The sequence below is a fragment of the Periplaneta americana genome, chromosome 16 (assembly GCF_040183065.1).
Source record: "Periplaneta americana isolate PAMFEO1 chromosome 16, P.americana_PAMFEO1_priV1, whole genome shotgun sequence".
In the NCBI taxonomy this organism is placed as follows: Eukaryota; Metazoa; Arthropoda; class Insecta; order Blattodea; family Blattidae; genus Periplaneta; species Periplaneta americana.
The window spans coordinates 52,548,452-52,576,266 of NC_091132.1; the positions used below are offsets into that span (position 1 = coordinate 52,548,452).

Consider the following 27,815-nt stretch of genomic DNA (forward strand, 5'->3'; position numbering starts at 1 on the left):
TTTAACATCTTCATTGAACTCCACTTAGTCGGTGAAAATCTTAAAGTTGGAGGAAAATAAGGTCAAAAGCGACAAATTTCCTGTGCAATGGACAGTAATCATCTCCCTGTACGCTATAATATATTCTATACAGAATTCTGCTATCTTTTTCTCCAGAAGAAAAGCACTGATAATATATCAATACAGTACCGGTACTAATAATATGGTAAAAACAAAGGAGGATTTATTTTGTAAAATTTCTGAAAAATTACATTTTGGTTTAATTACGGTACAGACAGTGTGTCCTTATTTTTAAGCCTTGTAATGTTCTGTTAAATATACCACGTTCGAAAATTGCCGAGATATTTGCAATTTTCCATAGAAGCTTTTGATATACGGTATCGGTACCTACTCCTTTGGTAAAGATCCTTTGGAATTTTGACTGTTGTGTAAATTGAAATCACTTTGGCCACTTTTCTTTTAAAAAAGTCTTTTTCAGACTGCTAACTTTGAACACAACAATCTAACGTCCACAAAAGGTTTAAGATTTTTTTAAAGAGGCCTAAAAATTCTTTTATGTTTATATTATTCACATACGGTAACAGTTTTAATAAGCTCCATAATAAATTGGACTCAAAGTGTAAATATGCAGTTTATTTTGAAACGCAATGTCATATAGTGCAACAGATTTTATAGTTGTCTCTATTTTGCATAAGGCAGCCTATGTGTTTATTCCGTTTTTGTCCCATTTTCTTTATCAAGACTTGAAATCAGAAAATTGGCAATGTTTATTCAAACCTTTGAAAACAGTGTGTTACTTTTAAGTATTTCTTAATTACAAGAGTAGATTTAATATCTTATTTCGACTTTTTAATTAAACCATTAGTATTTTTACAATCAAATGTAAATCAAGCTTGATTGAACAAAATAATATACAGTATCATAATTATACTTTCCGTATTTCCGCATTCTGTGAAGGCCTAAATGATTTAAGTCCTGGTCTTACTTTCTAAGGTACAACTTTAATATCTGTAATCAATACCTCAGTCTTAAAATGCACTCCTGCTCAGTCTTCATAACTTTGAGTCTGAATTTAAATTTTAATGTAGCATTTTTAAATACAGTGAGTCCTAGCAACGTTTCCTGGCATTTCTGTTGGCCAACCAATATCGGGTCTCCATCACTACTGCCAATGCTTGTATCCGCCAATGCACAGCACTTCACCAGATTGAAATTTACGTAGTATCTTATTTAATAACATTCAGTACTCACTCTCCTCACAGTAGCTGCTGGAAGTGTTGTCTACCTTGTGTGATACATAATTCACATTGTATTATTCACAGAACCTGTTTCATTAAACTTATTCACTAAGTCTAATATTGTTTTTCACACGAAACTGGGTGGCCAAGAAATTTAGTCTAGTTTTCCCCTGTTCTACCACACAATTTCTTTTTCAGTATGTACGTTTTCAAAATTGAACATCCCCGTTTTATGACTAACAAAGATGCCTATTCGACTATTCTCAAGAGTTTGTCTTTAGTTATCTGCATGGCTAGCGAATCTCCTAAAGCTTAGCTTATTTCATCACTCCCGACTGGTGTTTAAGCTATTCTGCAAGCATCAGCTCTTTTTGTACATGACTGGAGAATCCTCGTCTCCAAAAATTATCTGTACTAGTCTGTAGTCTTTCTTGACAGCCAGCAGTAAATGCACACAATGACTCAGTTAAAAATAAGTGCAATTTATTACGTTGTGTTTTGCAATTGCTACATACTCAGTGCGTGAATAATATTAATTTTGAAAATGTATATCTGGAGAAAGAAATTGTTTGGCAAAAGAAGGGAAAGTGCCGCCCATTTTTATGTAGAAAAACAGTACCAGTATTAAATTTAATGAAGAAATTTAATGAAACAACTTTTGTGAATGATGTGATGAATTACGTATCACACGAGATGGGTAAAACTTCCAGCAGCTACTGTGAGGAGAGTTAAGTAATTATAGAAGACTGGGAAACCTGCTGGGGCTCACTGTATTTATGATTTGATTTCAAAAAGATATATCCTGCTCAGTCTATATTTTCTTTTATGAATTATTGTGCAGATACTATAAAAATCTTAATGTAATACTTGGTCTAGCATCATCATCATCATTGCCACCAACCATCTCAAGGTTCAGGCCATTAAGGCCAATTCTAATGTCTTTTTGGTTTCTTCAGAAGTAAAGAAATTAACTCATGTTTTGCATAAAATATATTTTTCTTACTTACAAGAAAGAAGAGTCCCATAAAAGAGAAATTTCTGTTGAATTTCACTAGTTCCTAATCATGACAGTATCACAATCAAGTATGTTATACACATGTACAGTCAATACTTCTTAAATTTTAGAATATTAATAAACAGATTAGAAAGAAGGCCTTGTATGTCATTTATATTATTTACAGTGCTGGTTTCTGCGACTTTCGTACCACAATGGGGAAAACTGACAAGCATAGAAGAATGAAATATCTCATCTCCATCTCATTGAATTTCTAATTTCAGTTATTTTATTCTTTGCTTGAATATTTCTGCTTATCATGCAGGTAACTGTATGCTGTCTAGCAATGCCTATGCTAATTGCTCATTTCCAAACACGGTTCAGTGACAACTAGTCACAGTATAAAAGGCAATTATGTTTAGGGAGAGAGTGTACAGTATTTTCCATATAACATTACATTATATTTCCTCTATGTCTAGAGTATCATTTGTTCCCTCATCCAACTCGTGTTGGCAATGTACCAGCAGTTTAAATGACCCAATTAAATGTGGTCAAATTAGTTCAGTGGAATAATTAAATGTAAGAAAAACACAACTAAACATTCCAAATTCAATCCATAGTGTCTGCAAGAAACTCACTCAGCATACATTCATGTCATCTGGGGGCAAATTGGTTTGAGTGGGTGGATGATACTATTATTGTTTGAGAGTCAGAAAACAAAACAAAAAATTACGAGGTAGGGATGGCAAACTTTCCCCAGCTTATTCCAACTTAAGAGAAGTAGCTTTCACTTAATACAGGATTTGTGATCTTTATAAACGAAATTATTTTGGACATAATAATTATTACATGTATAAGAACAAATAGGTTTTATAATAAAGGGATGAGTTTTATAATATAAGAAAGAATAAGAAATCGAAAACTAATATTAAATTAAGAAATGGTGGAAATTTTAGGCCCCTTTTATCAAGTCCCTTTCAGTCTTTCATTTTGAGATTTTTGTTATGCCAATCGATATGAAGTTTTTTTAATTTTTCACTCTCTGACAATATCTCAGACCATAAATTATTAATTTCGTCAAAATATTTATACGTACCTAAATATAAATATTGGTGATGTAGGATTCTGTTGTTTTTCTGTGTATAAAAAATGTACTTTATATAGTACTCTAGATGGCAATGTTCAAGGTAATACAATCGCGATTATGTCACTTTTACCTTGTTATGCAACATAAAAAGCAAGATACCGGTATTGTAAAATAAAAATCCTAAACTTAATCTATACTATTGATAAAGCAACAATAATCAGAAGACACTAAGTTCCTCCTCTCTCCACAAAACACTGGGTTTAAAAATTATATTGAAGTTAACTCTGAAGTACTGTAACATGCCATGATTTAATAGATAGGTATTCTAGTTGTTATGTAATGTAAAATCATATCAGCTCGTAATATCGAAAAGGAAAGGAAGAAATAATAAACTTTTAAGCTATTTTAAGTGGATGAATATTTTATTTTTGTGTGAGTGTTAAACAACCTCAAATCTAAATTTTTATTCCAAGATATTAATAAAAAGAATCATCCTATGATTGCTTATGGATCTTGACTTCTTCAAGTGTGAAAATATAAAAATGATTTAAACATAGAAGACAGTCAAAATTCTTTAACAAGGCCTAATATTATATTTTCACAATGTTTTGTTTTGCATACAAGATTAAGGAATTTATTTATGCAGATAACAACTTCCATTATTTTTGTAGATGTTCATCACTTTACACTATTGGAAATAAGTTTCCAAAACCTTCCTCAACAAACCACGAATGATTTCTTTTTGTGAACTGTTTATTGATAAAATTAATATAATTTACTTTTAAATTGTTCAATAAAAGACGTTCCATTAGAAATGCACATAAAATATACCGGAACTATAGTTTGCCATCCCTAATGCAATATTAATCACTGCTCAATATATGTTATTATCTCTAGTATACTATGCAATGTCAAATCAAGTTATTTATAATTTATTTGTCATTAAATTAGTATTTTATGGAGGCTGGTTCATATCAATAATAAAAGTAATAATGTTAGGTAAATATATTTCATTTTGACGTTAAAGAAAAAATTATTCTTTCTCATTTAAATGTCGGTAATCATATAAAATGCTTAGTTAGTATATATAAATGTCTGTTGATATCTGAAAAATAATCTGTAACCTCTAAACATTTACTGCATATTGCTCATATTAATAAGCAAAATTTCGGAGTAACTCTTGGTGACAATCAATGTGGGAAAATATCACTCTGAAGTAAATATTTGTAAATGTATTTTTATGTAATAAATAGAACAAAAAGCAAAATTATTAACATGTTATCAAATACATCCTTTAAAACTTGATAGCACTTGCTACACATGACGAGGAGCTAGATAAAACCATTAATATGCATTAGAAAAGTTTCTGGTTCTTAACAGTTTATGCAAAATATGATGGTTATGAGAAATTTCCTCTGACTTAGTTGCATACTTCTTTTAATGTCACTTTTATCTTTAATAAACTCACTGATAAGGAGCATATCACACCAATTAAGGCTAATAATTTTTAAATGGCACAATCTGAGGGATCTGTGAACAAAACGTGTGTTATTTGTCATTCATTCAACACAGTAGCATATATACTAAATTCTTGTCAATCTGGACTGAAAATCATTCCATAAAGAAAGATTATATCTTCCTCAGATCACAGTCACAATATGGTAACTTTACAGTGGAAGGTAAGCAAGACATATATGGTGGTTAAAATAAAACTTTATCAATATACAATACAATATATTACAATCCAATGTACAATATCTATGTATATAATAATCTATATATTTCTTCTTCTATGTATTTATGAATAGTTTCAATCTTTCCACGTCATTCTCACATAGAACATTTGCACAGTTTTGATTATTCATCTAATAAAAGGGTTATCAATCAGTAAATTCATAAATATGATCATCTATCTCCTACATCATTATGAAGAATTGTTCCCACAGGTTAAAATATTTTTAATAACTATTTCCAGCTCAAATTCTCGTAAACATTTCTTTTTCCGGTTCTAGAAACGTGTATTTCCCTGCCAAGTTGCAATCTGAAATGTGATTCCAAAGAGATACCGTAATCAAATAAAGTACTGATGATCTTCGAAGAGTCAATAAGGCCAATGTGCAATTTGGTGCAGCTGTTGGTGCACTGAAACAAAAGTGATGTGGAAGTGAGGAGCTTGGTTCACAGCCACTTGTTGCGAACCACGCTACTAAGTCTCCTCCCCCACATGAGGTGATATCATACAAGAGTACCCTGAAGATGCTGCGGGTCCGTCACCGTGCCTTGCGCTATGGTCGACACTTGTCCTGCACTCAGGCAATTCTCTCCGTTACAGCTCCCCAACCCGGACACGTCCAACCCTCCCCCACAAGCGCCGGCACCTCCCGAGATCCCAAGTCCCTGACTGATCCCCGTGCTACTGAGACCACCTCCCGAGGCACCACCACTCGCACTCGAGTCAACGCCAATCCCTACTCTGAGGGTTGGTGGTCCACTGTTCAACAAGCCACTGCTGCTAGTCTCGCTAGGCGAACTGCCTTCGTCTGGAGGTGTCACTTCCAGTCCAATGCTACCGTTCAGAGCAATCTTGATGGGATTGCTGTGATTAGATGGATGGGAGACGCCTCCAAACGATATACCCAGGTCTTCTAAGCTACTTTTTCTTCTTCCACTGCCGACTGAGGTAAGTCCTTGTCTCAGCGAGTTGGAACGACGTAAGAGAATGTCGTCCACAACACGCAGAGAGTTAGAACGCCCCCTGTATCCTGGTCCGCCACCTACAACGGTCGGGCTGTCTGGAAGTGATAGAGAGTTGGCTTTGGTTGTAACAAGAGGAGGAGGTCTAGGAGCTGTGTAACCGGACAGACCAAGGCCTGACCCCCGGCGGCTGCCTGCCTGGGAGCTGGCAGCCATCTGCTGCACCAGTTGCTGCGAGCAGAAACTGATGTTGGACTTGCGACGACTGTTGTGGCGTTCAAATGTCTTTTGAGCTGAGAATGGACTGGGCCGGACCAGGTAGCTGTGGAGTCAAGTTGCATAATTTAATTACACTTACTGCTGTACACTTAGTAACCCTTCTTCCTTTAAGGGAGGTCTATAGAGAAAATATTACATTTCTGGACAAAAAATAGGGTCTTATTCCCTAATACATTGAGGGAGATGGGATATAATTGTAGGGACTGTCTTCAATTTAATAACTCTGTTATATCTGTACTTTATTTCTCTGTAATTCAATTTACATGTTTGGAACTTAAATGCTTATCACATTAGTATATACACTGAACTTCTGTAAAGTTTGTGTTTACAGCACATGTTTATGTATCTTTTGTTTTTAATCTGTTGTTTGTATTTTTTCTTTAGGTGTCCTAATTGGGGATAACTCCCTGTAAGGACCTTCAATAAAGAAATAATAAATTAATTAATGCATAAATAATCTAGATATTTGTACTTGCGGTATTCTGTAATGTACCCTATCTAATAATTGTAATAGTTCTTCCTCCTCGATATCTCTGTATATTTGTTCATGGTATGTTGAATAATGTCCTGCTTTTTTACTAATCGTATGTTTATCACATAATAAGCACTGTACATCTCCGTTCTCTTCCTCGCATAGGAACTCCAATGCCCATTCGACCTGAAACTTGTTGCACGATCTCCTCGCTGGGTGCATGATTAATGCCAACTGTACATTGTACAACCCTCATTGAAGCACTCGTGTTAATTGTGTAAGCATGTGCGGCTTACAGCTGTTTCGGTGCTTCTTCACACCATCCTCAGAGCCTACTCAGTAGGCAGTATTTGTGATCATTTTGTTTTATTTTTAGGGGTGTAATAGAATATTTTTCATTTTAGCACGATAATTTCACACGTGTAATTTGACAATGTCATTACCTTTTGCCATAACGACAGCTAATAAATACTATACTACTACTATACTATGATGGTAGGGACTGGATTAATCTCGCTCAGGAAAAGGACCGATGGTGGGCTTATGTAGGGTGACCAGATTCACATCGATAAAAAAAAAGAGGGCACAAAGCTTAAAAAGGAGGACATTGTTCGAAAGAAGAGGACAGAAAATATGTACTTAGATTTAGGCTCAGGCCTATATTATACTTTAAATTACCAGTACATCAATATATATTTTATTACAAAATATTTATAGTACAGATTTAGGCTTATATCGTACTTAAAAGTTTGTTAAAATCTATTTTATTACAAAATAATTATGAAAAAACTTAATAATAATAATGATTTTACAGTTAGCTACATATGAAAGTCAAGGGAACTATAATAAAATTATTAAAGATAACAGAAAATATCTATTTAGATTTACATTCGCACTTCGATTTACAAGCTACCTCTAAGCAATGCTCATAATATGGAGGAGCAAAGGGAGTTATGATTGTTGGCAAAGAGTATATTCCATCGATGCTCCTGCCACTTACAGGCAAATTACTTGAAAAGGCGTCAAATCAGATAATTTCAAAATATCAGGCATACAAGTTACGAAAAAGACGACATTTCTTGACTTTTTAAAAATCCGCCCAGACCCCGGACAGAGGCCTAAAAAGGAGGACACGTCCGAACAAAAGAGGACTCTGGTCACCCTAGGCTTATGTGAGGGTGGCAATGAACCTCCGTGTTCCTTAAAAGCTGTAAGTAATATGTAAGTATGTAACTAATACCCTACCGTGTAAGTTTGGAAAGTTTCAAGGGAGTGAGATGATTGAAAATCCTCCTAATGACGTTATAATCAAAAGCTTACGCTCTTGAAGTGTCTCAATTTTCTCAGTTATAATATTCTGTGTATTTCTCTTCATTCAAATCACAAAGGCTTCTACAATTTTGCAGCTAAGAAGCTGAATTTATTTCTGTATATGCTTAACAATTTTGTGCACGGATTTTTTTCTAATTCTCGAACTTTCAAAAGAAAAAAATGTATATGTGACATAAACAGAATAATAAAAAAATGTTTGTTTTATTACATAAATAATTTTTTTCTCCGTAATCTGGCATTACTTAATAAAATGAATGCATAGTATAGTTCTCTTCCAAACACAGCAGTGGTGTTGAATAAAATATTCAGACTGATTCAACGAAATTTATATGAGAAGTAGAATTTTGAAAATTTGTCCTCTTCTTTAAAAAAAATTGAATAACTGAAAAAAATAAGTGTATGATGAAGATCAAGTTTGTTGGATTTATTAGATTATTAAGATTTATATGTGAACCCTCTATTTAAAGAAAAAAAGCAGTCAATTTCATTTTCTCGTAGGCTTCCCCCTTAAGGACACTGGGTAGTTGGGTAGTTAGAGGACTGCTTCGAGTGCTTGTAACTTAGAAAATATTTTAAACTTTTTTTTTTAATACTACAAAAGATAATTAAGTGAAACTTTGCTTTGGTAGGTTTCGAAAATACGAATTTTAACCAGTCTTAAACTAAAGAAGTCAAGTGTCATATGTCCACAACTGTGGAATAACGGTTAGCATGTCTAGCCGTGAAACCAGGTGGGCTGGGTTCGATTCCCAGTCGGGACAAGTTACCTGGTTGAGGTTTTTTCCGGGGTTTTCCCTCAACCCAATATGAGCAAATGCTAGGTAACTTTCGGTGCTGGACCCCGGACTCATTTCACCAGCATTATCATCTTCATCTCATTCAGACGCTAAATAACCCAAGATGTTGATAAAGCATCGTAAAATAACCTACTAAAATAAAAAAATCAAGTGTCATAATCTTTCAGGATACTGGACAGTTAGAGGACTTCTTCGAGTGCTTATAATTTTAATTTTGACAACGTCAGAAACTTGTATACAAGTCTATTGACATCTAATGAATATTATTATTATTATTATTATTATTATTATTATTATTATTATTATTATTATTATTTATTACGATTATTATTAAAGCATGGCCACCTACATAAATATAAACATTCTGGGAGAGATAAGCTGTGGACTGGAGAAGTCCAAGTTTGAAAAGGGGATTATAAACTTTGTGTAACACTCGAGGTATAGACACTGGACTATAATACGGTATCTCTACATTGATTCTTTGTGGTTTCCTTTCTTCTTTCATTATTTTGTGAGGAAATACATTGCTATAGTATTCATTGATTTAATCTTCTACTATGTTTATTTATTTATTTATTATTTTGCTACCGGTAATAATTGTAACATAAAATATAATACACAGAAAAACTTTAGCTCGTGCTCAGGGGCGGATTCCTTAATTGAAATTAATAATTATATAATACAATTTGTCTTATGTCTACTATGCAATTATAGTATATAAATTTAACTATAGACCTGCCATTTCAGAAATAATACATAAAAGTGATACTTACATTATGTCACCCTCTTCCAGTTTGAGGTCACAACTTGGGTTGATGATCACATAAGACAAGTTACTCCTCTTCTCACTAACATCATCATAATCTATACTAGGCAGATTAAGGCTCTCCATTCGAGAACGAACCAGGTTTGCAATTTCTGCTCTCTCAATCATCTGTGTATGATTGTCTCGAGCTTCGTCACCCATGTTGATAGAGTACTGTAGGATATAAAAATCAAGTTGCTTAGTTTGTATACCACTGATAATGAGTAACATGAATCATTTTAACCAGTGGCAGGAATCACTGTTACATGGCATATAAAAAACAACAGCAATTTAACTTTATCGACTAAGAATTGATATCCTATCATTAGACATATTTGGCATTATCAGTTACGAGTTTTCAAATGCATAATGCAAGCTTTGTCAGTTTAATGCAGCACACAGCTAATTGCTTTCACATTTAGTAGCACATACCCACAATACTTAGTAGATAAAGTTATAGATAATTTTATAAGTTTAGAGTACATTACCTGGATTTTACTGTATTGAGATACATTTATTTTTGATTTCTTAATTGCTCTAAAGAAGTCATCTTCAAGAGCTGGAATAAGCATGTTGGCCATTGCTGAGGAGTTATAAAAGTTCTTCAGATTGATGTTTTTGTTTATATTGACTCACATGGATTTAGGTACCGGTATAGAGAGTCTTGTTGGGTCACTGATTTCTCAAGGTAATTTTGCTGTTTAATTTCTTTTTTGTCCCGTGCCCTAACTGTGTGGGTTAAGGCGTCATGCCTTGAACTAGCGTTGTGGAATGAGAGCTGGTTCGAATCTTCAAGTGAGAAGAAATTGTCTCATGAACAATCATTATACATCTTGATTACACAACTTTTAACACTATATCACTTGGAATATAAAGTTTATATACTTTCATGTTAATTAATTATCTAAGTTATTTTGTTGACTAGTTTCAGCCTGTCCTCAGAACTGGGTGATCTTCGTGCCTTCTGATTGCGTTTCCTGCATATATAAACTTTATATTCCGAGAATAATCATTGTTAGTCACTCGATTGATACCAGCATGATTTAATAATTCATGTTAATTAAAGAAGCTTAAAATGTCTAGAATTTATAAATTCATTAAGATCTTAGTGTGTAAAAATCAATTTTTCAAATCTTCTCAAATGCAAAGACACATCAGACTTAGGATACCTATACATCAACTCTTGGTCGATCAGTCCTTACATATGGCAGCAAAGCGTGGAGTATCAGGAGGGCAGATGAAGGACGACTACAGCAGCGGAAATGATGTTCCTGAGAAGAACTGCTGGTTATTTCCTATTTGACCACAGAAGGAATGAAGACATACTCAAAGGTTTAAAAATAGACTCAATTATTCAACACAAAAATCAATATTGACTGAACTGGAAAGAACATTTTGCCAGAATGCCCCATATTTGCTTGCCAATGCAAGAGTTAGCAAGAAACTTACGAAGACCTAAGAAACAATGGATAGAGACCGTAACAGACCACTAGGTCTCAAACGTGGAATGTTATTGATGATGATGATGATGATGTTGTTGTTGTTGTTAATGAAACTAATATCACTTTGTCACTTAATAATAGGACTCGACTTCACTTATAAAGAAAATGGCTAAGGAAACATACAATGACCACCACTTTTTAAATTGGCGGTAAATATTTACGACCAGGACTGGACTGACAACTAAGGAATTTCTTTCCGCACCTCTGCTTCAAATATTTTGTTGAAATACTCCCACTGTTCAACTGCGCAGTCTACCAGAAGGTTTACATACTAGGATAACTATTCTTTTTTTTTATCCAATGCCACCAGATTGTCATTTGACATTTCTGGCCTCTCCTGGCAATGGCTTATTTGTAGCCCACTTCTGAGGTTAGAGTGCCTGGAAGGCAGAGTTATGCTGCCCCGATGAGGATGATATTATGATAGGATGATTATGAATGCCAGGAGAAGTCTTAAAACTAAGCCTAACCTAATTTCCAGACCATGGACGAACACAGGAACATTCTACTTTAAGGAAAAATTCCTGTGTTATAACCAGCAATCGAACCCAGAACTCATGAACTGTAGTCAGAAGCTCAGAGCAATAGCCCATGAGGCTGGTCAGGATAACTACTCTAAACTACGATATTTATTTTGGCATAGTATAATATAATGGTGCCATTGGGTGGCATATAAGTTAGTGATATTTTCTGGAGTTTTAGTTTTTTCAAGTTCTCAGTCAGAACATCTCTGTGACTGAAGACCACCAATAAGTAAGAAATATCACCACCATCCACACCAACTCTGAGAAGAGTATCCATTATAAAACAGTATGACACAGAAGTCCGCAGTGGAAATGCAACCAGCCCATGTTGCCACATTGCTAAAATTGCCAGTCCTGAATCATGAGTAAAATAAAGAGGGAGTGAATGAAAAAAAATTCAAAACTAAATTAAATCTGATCCTTTTTATTTACAGTAACTGGCCACATTAACAGAATAACCTACAACTTTTCAAATACGTTATTGTAATTCTACATTTACTGTAATTTCATATTTGAAAATACAACTATATTATCTTCAGTACATTTTCAGAACACATTTTCAACAATGTTTATACAGTGAAACCTGTTCAAATCGGAACCTGAATAATCCGGAATCCTGTCTATTTCGGAACAATTTATTGGTCCCAGCGAAATTTGTATGTATTATGTGTAATTTTTCCTGAATAAAACGGAAACTGTCCAATGCGGAAACGGAAACTGTCTGCTACTGTTCAAAACGGAAATAATATTTTGGACACACTATTTTTGTAGCTATATTTTGAAACAGCGTGTAATTTCAAGGAATATACGAAATATGTAGGTCACTAAAACAAGTTTTCTTTGCAAAATTCTAGAGGGTACGAGGATGTGTTGGCCTGTCGGTCATAAATTTTATGACCCTGTTGACTAGGCAGACGAGTCCCTTCAAAGATTTTCGATGCTTCACACCCGTATACTGTCGTAGCTAAAAAGAGCACAAGTGTAGTGATTTCCTGGTAAAAAAAAAAATTGCATAAAATGTGGCATTAACATTAAGTGATGAAGTAAAAGTTATCGAGATAAAGGAAAATTAGAAACAAAGTTTATGTGAAATAATATTGGAGTACAGTTGTGGAAAACTCAGGTGTGACACTTTAAAAAATAAAGATCATAATGAGTGAGTGGCGTGTGGCCAATATTGGTGACACAAAAGGAATCAGAAAGCAACTGTTTATGTGGAAATAAATGAACTGTTGTGGGAGTGGGTTCTTCATGACCTTTCAAAGAACAAGCCAATTTCTAGGATCTATTCTGCAAAGCAAGCTGTTGAACTGGGAAAGAAATGAAATAAACCAGAATTCAAGGCTTCTTATAGATGGCTCCTAGTCCAATTAATTAATAATGTGCAGTGATATGCAGTACAGTATTAGAATATAGTGTTAGATATTCAATAGAATGAGATTAGTAAACTTTAGTAATGTTTAATGACTAATGAGTGAGTTATGATAATATTTATACAGAAAATGAGATTTTAATCAAGATGATTCACCAACGTAATGAGCGACAGAAAGCTGATTTAATGTGATGAGTGTTAAATGGAATATTTTGTACTTCTTGCAGTTTGCGGCATGCCATTTTGTTTTTCATGTAAATGAATGACAAAATATTCCATTTTAATGTCACACCTGAATAATACGGAAACCTGTCCACAACGGAAAAAAAATTAGGACCATGTCACTTCCGTCTTGAACAGGTTTCGCTGTATTTCATATTACAAAATGACAGAATACTGTTTATTTAAATCCATGTACTTACTTACTGGCTTTTAAGGAACCTGGAGGTTCATTGCCGCCCTCACATAAGCCCGCCATTGGTCCCTATCCTGAGCAAGATTAATCCAGTGAAGTTCTTAAATATTATGGGTATTCCTTTTGCTTTAATAACATCCTCAATTCTGCATGGTATACTCTCAATCATTTTCGTCGTAATAATAACCTATTTAGGCATTTCCTTTTCCATCATTTCCTAAAGATTCTCGATTGGATTCCAGGGTCGTATTTTGCGGACTACCGGGGCTGCCGGCGGTAGCCCAAGGAAATTACAAAAGAAAAAGTTTATAATATAACATAATGTAATAATTTTGTATTATTAGTTTTACCACAGTAATTAAAATTAAAGTAATTGTTAGATTTATATGCGCTCTCTGCTCTCAAAAAGAAACAAGTTGTCAAGGCGGCATTGCTGGAGAAACCGCTTGCTACGTGAGGTAGCCTGTGACCGTACGGCGCATGCTGTCCTGTCGCACAACTGCCCATCCCCCGCTCTCTTCTGTTTCCATCGTGCAGTGTAGGCCGGGTGAGTTGCCGCTCTCGTGATCGGTTTCTTCGCAGGCGTGAAGCAACAATACGCTTAGCACGCTAGCTCATGAATGTGATTGTGTTCTTGCAGTGCAGTATTTTAAATTTGTTATTTGTTCGAGTGTCTAAGAGTTATATTAATTGTGAATTATTAAGTTTTTAATTTCCCAATTAAGTGATATTGTGAAAAATATGGCAGAACAAGTTTCTGGAGAGGTTTGTGTTGAAAATGACTGTGTAATAGAAGGTTTATTAAAAGTGCCTTTTAACCGTCGTACATACAACGAGGAAGTTGAAATTGTGAAAATGGAAAGACCAACTCCTGAGTTAAATTTGTCCATGGACGTAAAAGAAAAACAGCGTGAGTACACACGCCATTTCACTTCAACATCATATTGTAAGTGGAATTGGTTGTGTGGTAGTTCTAAACTGTCTAAACTATTTTGCTGGCCATTTTGTTATTTAGCCGCGAAACTAATGTGTGGTCAAAAGAGGGTTTTCTAATATCAGCTCCCTTCGAACGGCAGTCCTAAAACACGACAAATCAAAAGCTCATATTTGTAGTAGCATGAACTTTGCAAACTTTGGGAAGACAAGAATTGATTTACAGCTAGATAAGCAAAAAGCTCTACATATCAACTAACACAATGCTCCTGTGGAAAAAAAATCGGGAGATTTTACTGCGTCTTATTAACGCAGTCTGCTTTCTAGGAAAACAAGAATTGGCTTTTCGGGATCATAATGAGAGTGTGGAATCAGACAATAGAGGAAATTATATTGAATATTTAAGTTCCTTAAGTGAATTTGACCATTTACTGGCCAATCATCTTGAGAGTTCAACAGTATTTCGTGGTACTTCTCCCGCAATTCATGACTTAATATTTGCTATAAGTGGGGTTATGATAAAGAACATAAAATCTGAAATAGAAGAAGCACCTTTTGCTGCCATTGTTGTTGATGAAACAAGCGACTGCTCTAATCAGAGTCAATTGCCCACTGTTTTAAGATACGTCGATATATACCATTAAGGTGTTTAATCAGAAGCTCTGCAATGCAGTAAAATCCGAATTGCCAAAGTAAACATAATAACAAACATTGAATTTTTATCGTAACCATCAAATATGCTGAACTTCATTTATGTATGAAATATTCTGCTGCCACTGGTTGAAGTTATTTAACTATATATGCCAATCTTGCATGCAGTATTTTACAACTACAACATGTATGTGTTCTCCATTACATCACATATACATGCAGTGCAACATACTCAACACAAACATGTCGCAGGAAACATACATTACAGAGCAGGAATGTGGATCTCAGACTTTAATGTAAGTTTCACTCTTAAAGGGATTCTAAACAATTATATTCTAATAACAGCAATTCCGCTTTAAGCATAGATATGGAAGAATGAGGATTGTATGTAGCACACACGTTGCAGAATGTATTTTATAATCAATTCATATTCCAGATTTCTTCATTGTTGCAGGACTTGGAGTCTAGTACCTTTAAAATTGTTTAGACGACACGTTAAAAAGTGTTAAAATTTATTGAAAAAGGTTATACACCTTGGACAGATGGCCCGTTTCGACGTGATGTTCCGTCTTCATCAGTGTCCCACTACTAGTTCGTGGGACACTGATGAAGACGGAACATCACGTCGAAACGGGCCATCTGTCTAAGGTGTATAACCTTTTTCAATAAATTTTAACACTTTTTAACGTGTCGACTAAACAATTTTAAGTTTTTAAACAAAGTGTTAACATGAACTAGAATCAATTAATGTTCAGTACTTTTGTTCGAAATGAAGTGTTTTAGATTTCATACATGCATAGACTTCTCAACATGCCTCTGATTAGATGTCCTGAGAATAACAATAAAGAATAGGTGCATATTAAAAAAATTACGTGCATCATTTTGACTGGTTTTTAGAGTAAGGAAAAGAAGCTTTCTGTAGAACTCAGTAATAGTAAACCAAAGCTATTCTCCCACCAAAGTCACATTTATTACATATAAAATCACAATAGACATTATATGACACTAAAGCAATGTTAACACATTCATACCAGAATATGGCTGCCGAAAGAAAATATAATTTTACTACAATTACTCGTATATGTACAGTATATGATAAACTGATGATATACTACACTCTGAGCGTAACACTGTAGTGTGAAAATTACTTGACTTCTTTATTTTTAATTGCATTTATTTGATCTTGCATTTGTTCTGCATTCTTCAGCGTACTAGTCATTTAACCATGAGTTTGTTCTTGATAATGATGTTTCCAATGGCCAAAGATTAGTCTATGCCATTTTCCTTCTTGTCTCCCAGTATTCATGATGGCACTGTCTTCACAGATGGTGCACAGATTAGATGGTGAAATTTCTTTTCTATACAGGCGTTTGTTGAGGCAATCATGCCCTATTCAGGGACAACAGGCCTAGTGCTATGGCTGTTTTTCTAGGAAGTTTAATAATTTTTGTAAATACTTCAATATTTTGTTAGGTAACTTACTACTTTCCTTGTAGAGATCGTTTTATGAATTCTTAGCGATTGGTTTGAGTTTTTTTTATCTCATCTAACCCTGTTTTTTGTTGTTATGTTACGTTTAGATTTTTGGATAATTTTGTCAGTACATCATCGTGATCATTGCCCTTTATTCCTATATGCGAGGAATCATTGCAATATATCTATTTTTCCTTGGTTTACTATCAATTTTTACACGTGTCTAATATCTTGAAGGGTTTCTATGTTTATGTTATACGGATAGTTGTTTGTGGCTTCAATAGCTACTTTGGAAACTATTAATAGAACTATTTTCTTTGTTATTTTGAGCCTTAGGATGATTTCTTTCAATGCAGTGGCTCTTGCTAGTAATTCAACTTCATAGTTAGTAACACCAGAGCCTAGAGCAAGGTAGTGTGAAAATTCCTCACAATAAATGTCTGCTCCAGCCTCAAATGTTGTGGTCTGCCAAGGAGCCATCTATAATTACATAGGCCTACTCATTATGAGGTACCGGTACCTGATATTTATTGCTTCTAGTAATATTTTAAGCGTGGCAATTTATCTGTTGGATATGTGAATTTGGGAACTGTTTCTGTTAGTGAGGTAGATGTAGAATGAGTTGAATATAATTGTAGGATTGAAAGTAATTTTGTTTCCAGAGGGTAGGCCTACTAGTTCATCAGTAGACCTACTTTCTCCGTCTTAGTCTTGAAGTACTGCTAAGATTTTATTTAGGCCTACTTTTATGCTTCTGAGTGGGGAACCATTTGAATTTTGTTTTCTCTACTGTCAATTTCTCTTGTACCTAGTTGCTTGGATTGGAGATTATATTTTTCTGCTATCGGACTATTTGTTGTTGTGTAGTAGGTGGTTTTAACATATCTGTTATCAGGTGCAAGATAGTATTTTGAAAGATTTCTGATTTTTTTCCTTGGTTTATTGTAGAAAGTGGGTATTTCACTTTCATTTTTGATTACAGACTTTATATAAGAAAGAAAGAAAGACAGATAAAAGAAGAGCGGGAGAATAGTGGTAATGGTAGTGGTGGTGGTAGTTACTTGATGGCAGTTGTTGCTGCTGTGATAGTAGATATTGGACATCACTGTAAATTGCATACCTGACACTTTGATAACTTGTGACGGAGAACTTTTATAGAAAAAGTTTTTTTTTTTTTTTTTTTTTTTTTTTAAACCTAAATAGCAAATCATATTAGAGAAAGTACAATACACAATTTCAAAATTCGTACTTAATCCATCCTTTCTAGTTACTGGTACTGAATGTGTTAACTAAATAAAATTTCTTACAACTATTCATGTTAGTTACCCACAACCGTATGATAAGAGAACAGTTAGTAATGAAGCACATATCGGAAAACAGTGACAGATAACTAGGCAGCTTATAGAGACACTGATACGCTATTATTGTGTTTATATGTGTGCGAAGAAGGCTGATAGGAACATCTAAATAGAAGTAATAGCTATGAAAAATTTTCCTGGTAATGGGAGATTATAGTGCATTTACATAATGACCTACTGCAAAATTTTTTCATAATTTAAAAGTAAGATTGAATATCTTGGTAACATTTTAAAAAGTGATTGGAAATGAGGAATAAACTATTTCGATTACTCAACTACTGTAAAGGAATAATTTTTAGAATGAAAGTATTAGATTTATTATTATAATTTTTACAAAAAATGTTCCTACAAAATAATAGATGTTGTTACGGTAACTAATGCTGAGTTTTTGGCAATAAAGCCATTAACTCTCTTGCTCTTCAATATTTCACACACATAGTGGATATAGAGGAAAAGATTGGACATCACTTAAGATGACTGTTAAGAGTAATGAAATGCATTCCATAACCTCTCCTACTCAAATCCCATCCTCACCTTCCTTTGGTGCAATCTGTTTTTAACAAACGAGGCTCTAGGGACAGAGTCACAGCTGTGTAACTGTTCCATCAAAAATGAAGGAAATGCAATTTTAGCATGCTGACCTACTGTGGCATGCATAAGCGTCCCCTAAGTGGTGAAGAAGGGATATGGTCGGTAGAGTTGTCCGACAGTCGTCCCTAACGAACAGCAGGTGTGCCAAACAGTTTGGGCGGTTGCGTGTAGGTGATATAACCGCTATAATATAAAAATGGTTAAAATGGTACTTTCTGCTAAATAATGGATGTAACTGAATCACATTACAATACGGTATACAAAAATTACTATATCTTGAACACAACTTTCTATATATCCATGAAGCTCTTAGCTTGATGACATTTCATGTTATAGTAAAAGGAAATTAAATGAAATTGGTATAGTGAGTTAATCACTAATTGTCATGTAGGTTGTAAATAAAATAGGTATCTAATATCGGTAACAGAAATCGCGTACTTCTGGTGGGAGAAGAGCACAATTTACTTTTCCATAATAAAGTTTACACGAAAAGTCCAAAATATTACTAATATAAATATATTAATGCATATATTTGGCTTCATGTACCGGTATTTAAAATACCAGTAAAATAAACTGTAGTGAACAAAATGTGACGCAATTTTACTTGAAACATGTAACATCTCATAGTCCTACAGCCTATGAATGCTAAATTCATTTGTTTTCCTATTCTGGTCAACAAATTTGTATGTTTAGAGTTCCTTTAAGATTGTATCAAAAATCATAATTTCAAGTTGTTTGTTCGTGAACTGTAATTCCTTTATTATTTTATTTTATGTAGGTATATTATTAACACCGAAAATATAAATAAACTGATAGAAAGAGTAAATTTACATGCAAAATCTTGATCAGATAATTAACAGTTTTTAAATACTTTAACTTATGTATTAAATAATTTTGTAACAATTATTTATATTATTAGGTTAAGTCTGTAAAAAAATGTACGTTTTTATATTAAAAACATGCAGTACCTCTCAAAACTAATATAAAGTAATGTATTGTTTAAAAAAGAGGCATTGCTCAATGTGTTTAATATAAATTCTGCACTTTTATCAAGAAAAAAACAGACCAAGCAAGACATTTTGTCTGCTGGCACACAATGACAGCTTACTCACCGTAGAGGTCTGATTTTGAACGCAACCCAGACATTGTGAGATTTGTGATTTGGGTCTGTAAGTGACCCCAACTCCATCAGAGTCATTGTCCTCGTCAAGCTTGAAGAAACAGGAACATGACCGATAGAGAAACTATGTAAGGCATGCACTATTGATACACATCTGGATGGCAGCTGGTGAAACTGAAGTATTCATTATTAAAATGTATTAAACAGTAGAATTATTTTTCGTAATACCCATAAAACCTTACGATTATATTAAGAGGCAAAAATTAGTTTCTTCTTTTATATTATATTAATATGTTAAGAAACCTGGTACTGTACCAGAAGTAATTAAAGATATGCAAATAATATGCTTCATATGTTGAGTTTTATTTTTAACGTAAACAGGGACTCACTTAAGTTATTTAAATTATTTGTTCTAATGCAGTATTATAACAAGACACTTGAATACTGGTATGTAGGACTGTATGAAAGAATTCTCATTGCTGAAGAAGTTATGTTAAACCTAGCAATAAGCCCAATATCACAATTATGGGCAAGTTAAGTTAACATAAGCAGGTTTGGTATCAGTACAGACATTGATATCTATTCATGAAGAAGAAACAAGCAAGCAAGTAATGTAAGCAGTAAGTTACTGGTACACATAAAATATGACAGGAAAGCGAAACGTCTTAGTTCTTGCCCCAAACTCCTCACAAAAACATTTATATGTTTAGGTACAGTATAATAATGACAATAAAACACACAGACAACATGTTAAATAATGAAATATAATTGGGTCGTAGAAAGTCCACGAAAGAATAAAACAATTACATTTGAAGATTTCGTCATGTTTACTTTGAGCCACGATATTTAATTATTTCTAGTAATTCTGTAATGTTTAAAAAGCGAACAAACGGTAATTGATTGCTAAGAAAGTGTTAGTTATTATTGGTAAATAATTTATTTATTACTGGTAACTGTATGGGTTTTCTTACGTTATTATGTATACAGAAGGTAATTTATTACTATTTTAAATAAATATCTATTTTAAAATATTATTAAAACCTATTACAACCATGAAGTAATTAGATACCATTTTTAACGTAATAAAATTTTAAAAGTTCATAAATGGTAAATTTACACAGTATTTGAAAGTTTGTTTTTGAGTTAAATGTTACTTTATAAGCCTACAGCAATTACTGTATACAAATATATAAGAAATCCATATTATGTGGCTTTGTGGTACTATCCTCTCTCTTAATATGGTACGGTATTCGGTATAAGCATCTAAAAAGAAGTAAATATGTGAGTTAGTCCTATAATTCAAGACTTCTACTAGTAATTACATACTTTAGAATATAGGCTACTATGTCTGTAGTTGAGAACTGTAAAGCGAAAGTGAAAGTGTAACTCCAGACATACTGTGCCTTGTTCTAGAAATATTAACAATAAACGAAATGATAATTTTATTACCGGTACTGATATTTCATAAATTATTAATTTTTACTGGCATGCAGAGAATGTTTTTAATGCTGTGGAAACAATAAGTCAGTATTGTATTATACTGACATAGGCACCGGTATTAAAAATTGAAAGTGTTTATTACATCAGACATGAAATGTGTAATTCCAATATTTATACACAAATTTTAATCAAATAAAACATTACTGTTTTCAGTTTCATCTAGATTAAATGCAACTGATCTCAAAGAATCTATAAACACAAAGTTTCTTGGTTTGAAATTGGTAGATATCTTGAACTAGAAAACACATAAATAATAGGCCTATATTACTCCTAAAGTGAGCTCTGCCTATTATACATTAAGATTCTTATTTTATATTGCTGATATAGGCTAAACTGCCTTAAAACAGCATACCGGTACATTACATAAGCTTACGGTACTTCGATTAAGTTATATAATGAAATATGGATTACCTATATATAATACATATTAAATTAAAAATTGAATATAAATATAATATAATTACCGGTAAATATAATATTCTAGGGTAATTCATCTAAGTTAAAGGTAAACATATTTTTGTTTTACAAAAGAAAGCCCTAAGAATGTCAGGAGTGCATGAAAGGACATCCTGTAAGATTTTTGAAAACTGATAAATTTCAACTCTACCTTATAAGTATATATACGAAACATCGATTTTCAGTCAATTGTAATCGATGACTTTGTTTCGTTCTCTTTTATGCCTAAAATTCATCATTCCTAGCTAAGACTAAATTCACCTAACTTGAGTCAAGAGATAAGCTTATAAGCTTATCTATGTGCAGTAATCATTAGACCATTGAAGGAACATAATGTACTAATTGAAGAGACCTTGACTTATATATGTCCTGTCTAGACAATTTTATTCTTAAGCACTACTGCCGTAATTATTATAACTTTGTACTATTTTATTATATATTGTAGGCCTACTTACTAAATTACAACATGGATAAAATTCTTGCACTGGTTGAAGATTAATTTTTAGCTAAAGAACTTGCTTGTATAGTTGCACTGTTAAAGATTTGATTTGTTCCTCTCATAAGAAAGTGCTTTTCAACAAAGAGATTGTGTTCAATTGTATATATTAGCTTCATACATACTGCTTTTATATACTTAAATTTCATCAACTTTAAAAAATAAATATCGAATACACTTTTTAAAATGCGCTCACTATTATCTTGATGCCAATTGAGAGCACCATGCTTTAAATTATCAGCTATTGTGATAGGTACCGAACTACTATTATGTAAACACACAAGAAAGTGTAGTCTAGCTATAGATAAATACATTAGGTCTAGCTATACTCAAAGATGTTAGATACTATTACTGCTATGTTACATAGCTACTGGTACCTACATATTCGTCAATTAATTCTTTGCTATGAAATATCTACCAGTACTAACATTAATAATGAAAGTTATACTTTTTTTCGGTATCTAGTAGCAGCAACTGAGAAAATATTCACAAATAAAGGTTGTTATATTAGGCCTACTGCATTGAAACATTTCTCATGCAATGTGTCTATGTTAAAGCTCCATTTTTCATTCCCTACTTCAATTAATTATTGATAATATATCGAAAGATAGGCGAATCATGCTATATCATGATTTCAAAATTTCCATGCATAAATGTCAGTGGTTTCTTGCAAGCAACATGTCAATTATATAAGAGCAGTAGTGTCCAACGAACCTTTAATTTTTCTAAACTTTTCGTGAAGTCTTGAAGTACGTAAAACAATTACCAGTAACTGTTTCTGCGCGTATTTAAATTTTAATACGAACAAATTTGTTTGGATATAGGAAATAAAATTACAATTATGGTACAGTATCGGTATCTAAATTTTGATTGTAAAATGTCATCCAAAGCTTTCAAAATATTACTTTACGAAGCAAAAAGCTATGAATTAATATAAATATAGAGATTAGAGTCGAAATATATCTAAATTCTCATATAGCATAGCCTTGAAATTAAAACAGTAGACCTATATGAAATGAAAAGAGTTATGAAATAACCAATGAGAAGTGTTATACCGGTACAATTTATTTTTAGTTAGAAAACACTTTCTACATAATACCAAAAAATATATATGTAAACTTTAAAATTAAACCGCCAATAATAATCTACTTTACTGAACCGAGAATTATAATATACACTAAGTTATAATTTTATAAAGAAATGTTACTGTAATCATTGAAATATCATAACAAATATAACTTACATTGTGAGAACTGGTTCACTTTAAACAATAATTAATATGGATATGGACATATTATCAGTAAATACCAATTAATTGAAGAAAGGTACTGGTACATTTTCGAATTACCAGTATTTTGTGTTTCATAAACATACTCATCGAAAGTTTAAATCTAATAAAGCAAATCTTTAACACTGATTTTAAAAATCAGTTTTCGAAAGTCTGTGTATGGAGGCGTTGGACACAACTGTCACGAAGATAGTTTTGGCTTTGTAAAAAGCGTAATTTAATTCTAGTTGATGTTAGAAATAATATTGTGCAAAAGTGCTGAAGGGAGGGAATTAAACACAACGAAAGAACGCCAGCCTAACTCTGATTTGTTTAATGAAATGTACATATTGACTGTCTTATTGTCGAGTGTGGATGTTTATGTTTACTCGGTGTCTTTTTCATTTTTTTATATGCTAGGTTTCGTACTAAGAATATCTATTTTCTTTTTTCTAATTATTCTGAAAGATTACTTGTTCTTCTTGACTAGTTTACTGTTTATTAAAAAAATAAATGTTATGAATTTAACTGCATCATCACACATTTTAACAGTATTTTAAATGTTTATACGAAATTTAAATTTCGCAGAATAACTTGGCTAGAACTTTAATGTAAGCGATGTGATAATGAAAACTTCATTGCTATGTTAATAAAATACAGAACATGTGAGTTACAGTTATGCAAATTTTAGAGCAATTTTTATTTCTTACATTTTCTCAACATTAGTAATATAAAAAGAAAAGGAAATGTAATGTATTAGGGACCTAAATGTTTATGGTGCTATTACTACAATGTTGGAACTGTACTGTATATTAATTCTATAGTTCCTAAATTCTACTAGTTGCATGCTAGTTAGTACACAAGTATTTACATTAACACTGCAACTCAAGCCCTAGCTATTACTACAAACAATAGCCTATATTTTCCACTACTTCACCTTACTAACAATATTTCTGGTTGGATTACACTACTGTTGCCAGTCTAACTAACAAACATCAGATTTAATATTGCTCATATATTCTAGTACATATTGCACTTTATTACTACCTATATTGCTATTTCATGTACTCAAGCATGCTGAACAATGTTTACTCACACTACATAAACATAAGTACCTATTTCAGTTAACAGAAAGAAGGATATTTTCCATATATGTAGATTCCCTCAAAAAAAAAAAAAAAAAAAACCAGCGTAGGAGATTACTAAAATAATTGTATTATTGCCGCGCCTCATGCTTAACATGTCGGCATCATACAATAACGTGCGGTGTGCTTTTAAAACATAATTTTGCCGACCGATTGTTGCTCTGTAGGTTTCACTCTAAGTGTCACGTTGTCACGTCTACTTCCTCGATAAGAATAAGCACTAGTTTGTTACCGGTATATTGTTAAATGTCTACTATTATTATAATTATTATTATTATTATTATTATTATTATTATTATTATTATTATTATTATTATACGAATACCTTGACATTCTTAACTTTTAATAATAACTCTTTAATAATAATTTTTAATCACATACCTTAATGTTCGACCTCAGCACAAGACACTGCAACCTCAGTTTTAGTCCACGCGGAATGGACAAGTAGGTGTCATTTAATAATGGAAGCAGCTTATTGGTTGCAATATTGAAATTGAGGCGAGTGTTTGGAGCGGCTACATAAGAAATTGAAAACAATAATACAATTAAATTTCAAAGACCTGCCAAAATGTTATGCACGAGGCCGCTCAAAGACTTGCCGAATGTTAACCATGAGATCGCGGCGATAATACTAAGGTACAGAGTTTCAAAACTATTTTTGTTCTGTTTGATTGAAATCATATGTTAGTAAGATAATTAAGTCTCAATTAACTTTGTGTTATCTCAAGATAGAGGGATATAATAGATTATAACTATTATAAAAAGAAGTTTGAGAAAATTTTGAGTACCGGTAACATTATTTACTGTTGCAGAATAAAAAAAATGCAATTTAGAAAATGGATACATACATACATACTTGCCACTACTATGTCTCAACAATTTTTGGCATTCATTATCCCTTCTCAGACGATTATAAGCTAACTTGAGAAGTATAATTATTGTTTTATGAAGTATGGTGAGTCTCTCATTCTTGCAAAAAGCTGAGAGTAATAGGGGAGAAAAATTAAGTTCATTTAGGATAACATTTTAAATAGTTAACATTTTTCACAGCCGCCACCACCACGCCACTGCCACCGCCAAAGCCACCACCACCACCACCACCATTACTATTATTTGTGGTAGCCTGACATCTTCCAGTAAAATTGTGTTTTTTAGCTTTAGAGCGCTCTGTACCTATTTATCATCTACATTGAAGATACATACTGTATATTGGATGAAAGTGGTGTAAGATTAAAGTTTCACCAGTCAATAATTGTATGCCTTATTTAAGTAGAAAATATCCTTCTTTCAATGCAATAGTCTCTCACTCAACAGTCATATTATTCTTTTCTGAGTTTGGACTTTTATAACCAACTTATTAAAAAAATATATAAACATACAGAACATATACTACATTTTGAAGTTATTTTGGATGTCCTTAAACCCTCTCCTTTGTTATCACATGCATACATCTTATCAAATAAAAAAACTAAATATAACTCACGTGTGATGAATCAGCTAGAGAAGTATCTTGTGTCCTGTAAATTCCAATTGGAATTTCACATGTTGTAGAACAGAGCTTTTGATAAAGCCGTCCATAAGTCCTTATCCACATATCATCTTTTGTAATCTTCATCTGTAGAAGAAGGAAGATTTGATAAGCATTTATCCTCATGAAATACCATTTTTTTCTACTTTAAATATAGTAATTATTTACTGGAGAATGAATCTGGGTAGGAAGATTTATTTATGCAGAAATAGGTCGAAGTATTTAAAACAAAGCTTCGCATATTATCAAGTAATTTCTGATGTGCCGCTATCTTAAAAATAATTATAAATCAAGTTATCTATGACAATGATAATATTAATCATTACACATTGTCGTTATCAATGCACAATGTCTCGAAGAAAACCTCAATAACCATAATCAGGATAAATTTCTTTTGATTAACTACTTCATTGGACATAATGCAGGTTTCCCGGAAATTATTATTTTTATCTAATTTTTTATTATTCGGTAGTCAATTTAGGGAGGAATCCTCTTGCAGAGCTTTATTTTTTCCTGTCAGAATGCACCAAAATGACATTCTGTGCTGTTCGAGTTAGGAGTGCTTATTTTTATATTCAAGCCTGTTATGACTGTGCTTTACGCTCTACTAATGATCATTTTGATATCCAAGCAATGAACCTGTTGTAACCGTGCTTCATGAGTTATGAATGTTCCACTTAAGAATTTAGCTATAACACATAACAACAACTTTCTAGTGTTAAAATGAAAACAAAGTGGTGAATTATCTTAGTTGACTGGTTTCAACTTCGTGTCAGTCATCTTCAGAACTAGTGAGATCCTTCATTTTGATATTCAAGCAATGGCCCTGTTCTAAATAACTATGTTAATGGCATATGATTTAATTTGCAGATGATTTAGGTTTGCTAGCCTGTTCAGAGGACGATTTACAAAGGTCCGTATACAATTTGAAACTCATAGCAGATAAATACTCTCTGGAAATTTCTACTGACAAAACTAAAACTGTGGCTTTTTGTGGGAAAGAGTCCATTCCTAGCAAGATTTATATTATATTAATAGAAGTATTTTGAAAAGAGTTAAAGAATTTAAATATCTTGGCTGCAAATTATCTTTCTTAGTACCGGTAGTTTTAGACATTCATGACAAAATTTTACAGTATAATAAACCAACAGGTATCATAAATAGAATCATGAAACCATCTCTAATCCAGCAACGTACTCGCATTTATCTGTATAAAACCTTAGCACGACCAATCTTGCGCTATGGAAGTGACGCATGGACTCTAAGGAAATGTGACGCAAGCAGAATTATTGCACGTGAAATGAGATTCAAGCGCCGAACAACAGGCTATACTAAGTGGGACCATAAAAGAAATGAAGACATCTTAAAGGAACTTGAAATGAACTCTATACTAGCAGACATATGTCACAATCAAGATAACTGGCGTCTGCATGTGAGGCGTATGTCTAGGACTAGAATCCCTCGTGCAATCCTGCATTACCAACCCAGAAGTAGAAGATCACCTGGACATCCAATGAAGAGATGGGCTGAAAACTTTTGTGGACTGTAACAGTTCTTCTGGGACTATAACCCATATGGCTGATGATGATGATGATGATGATGATGATGATGATGATGATGATGATGACTTTTATCAACAGCCATCTGTACACAACTGCAATATCAGTTGGTATTTTTTAATGCTGAACACTTTCCAGTGTTTGTTTCTATGGAAAAAACTACCAACACTCATCAAAAGTTACAAGTTATACAAATTTAAAACAGCACCAGAGTTCAGAACATATTG

At 33.0% G+C, this 27,815-nt stretch overlaps 1 protein-coding gene across 3 annotated transcripts in view; it reads right to left on the reverse strand.

The window, feature by feature from the left end:
* Positions 1–2,213: 2,213 nt before the first annotated feature.
* SLO2 (slowpoke 2) overlaps positions 2,214–27,815 on the reverse strand; it is a 1,063,914-nt gene continuing 1,038,312 nt past the window's right edge. For 2 of the 3 annotated variants that reach the window (XM_069849157.1, XM_069849156.1), the window contains 3 exons: positions 25,985–26,116; positions 9,667–9,872; positions 2,214–6,335 (listed from right to left, as the gene is read on the reverse strand). In XM_069849157.1, the coding sequence (XP_069705258.1) occupies positions 5,555–6,335; positions 9,667–9,872; positions 25,985–26,116 (1,119 nt within the window). In that variant the 3' untranslated portion in view covers positions 2,214–5,554. Of the gene's footprint in view, positions 6,336–9,666; positions 9,873–19,629; positions 19,729–25,984; positions 26,117–27,815 lie in introns of all 3 variants that reach the window. The other variant, XM_069849155.1, reaches the window with a different exon arrangement.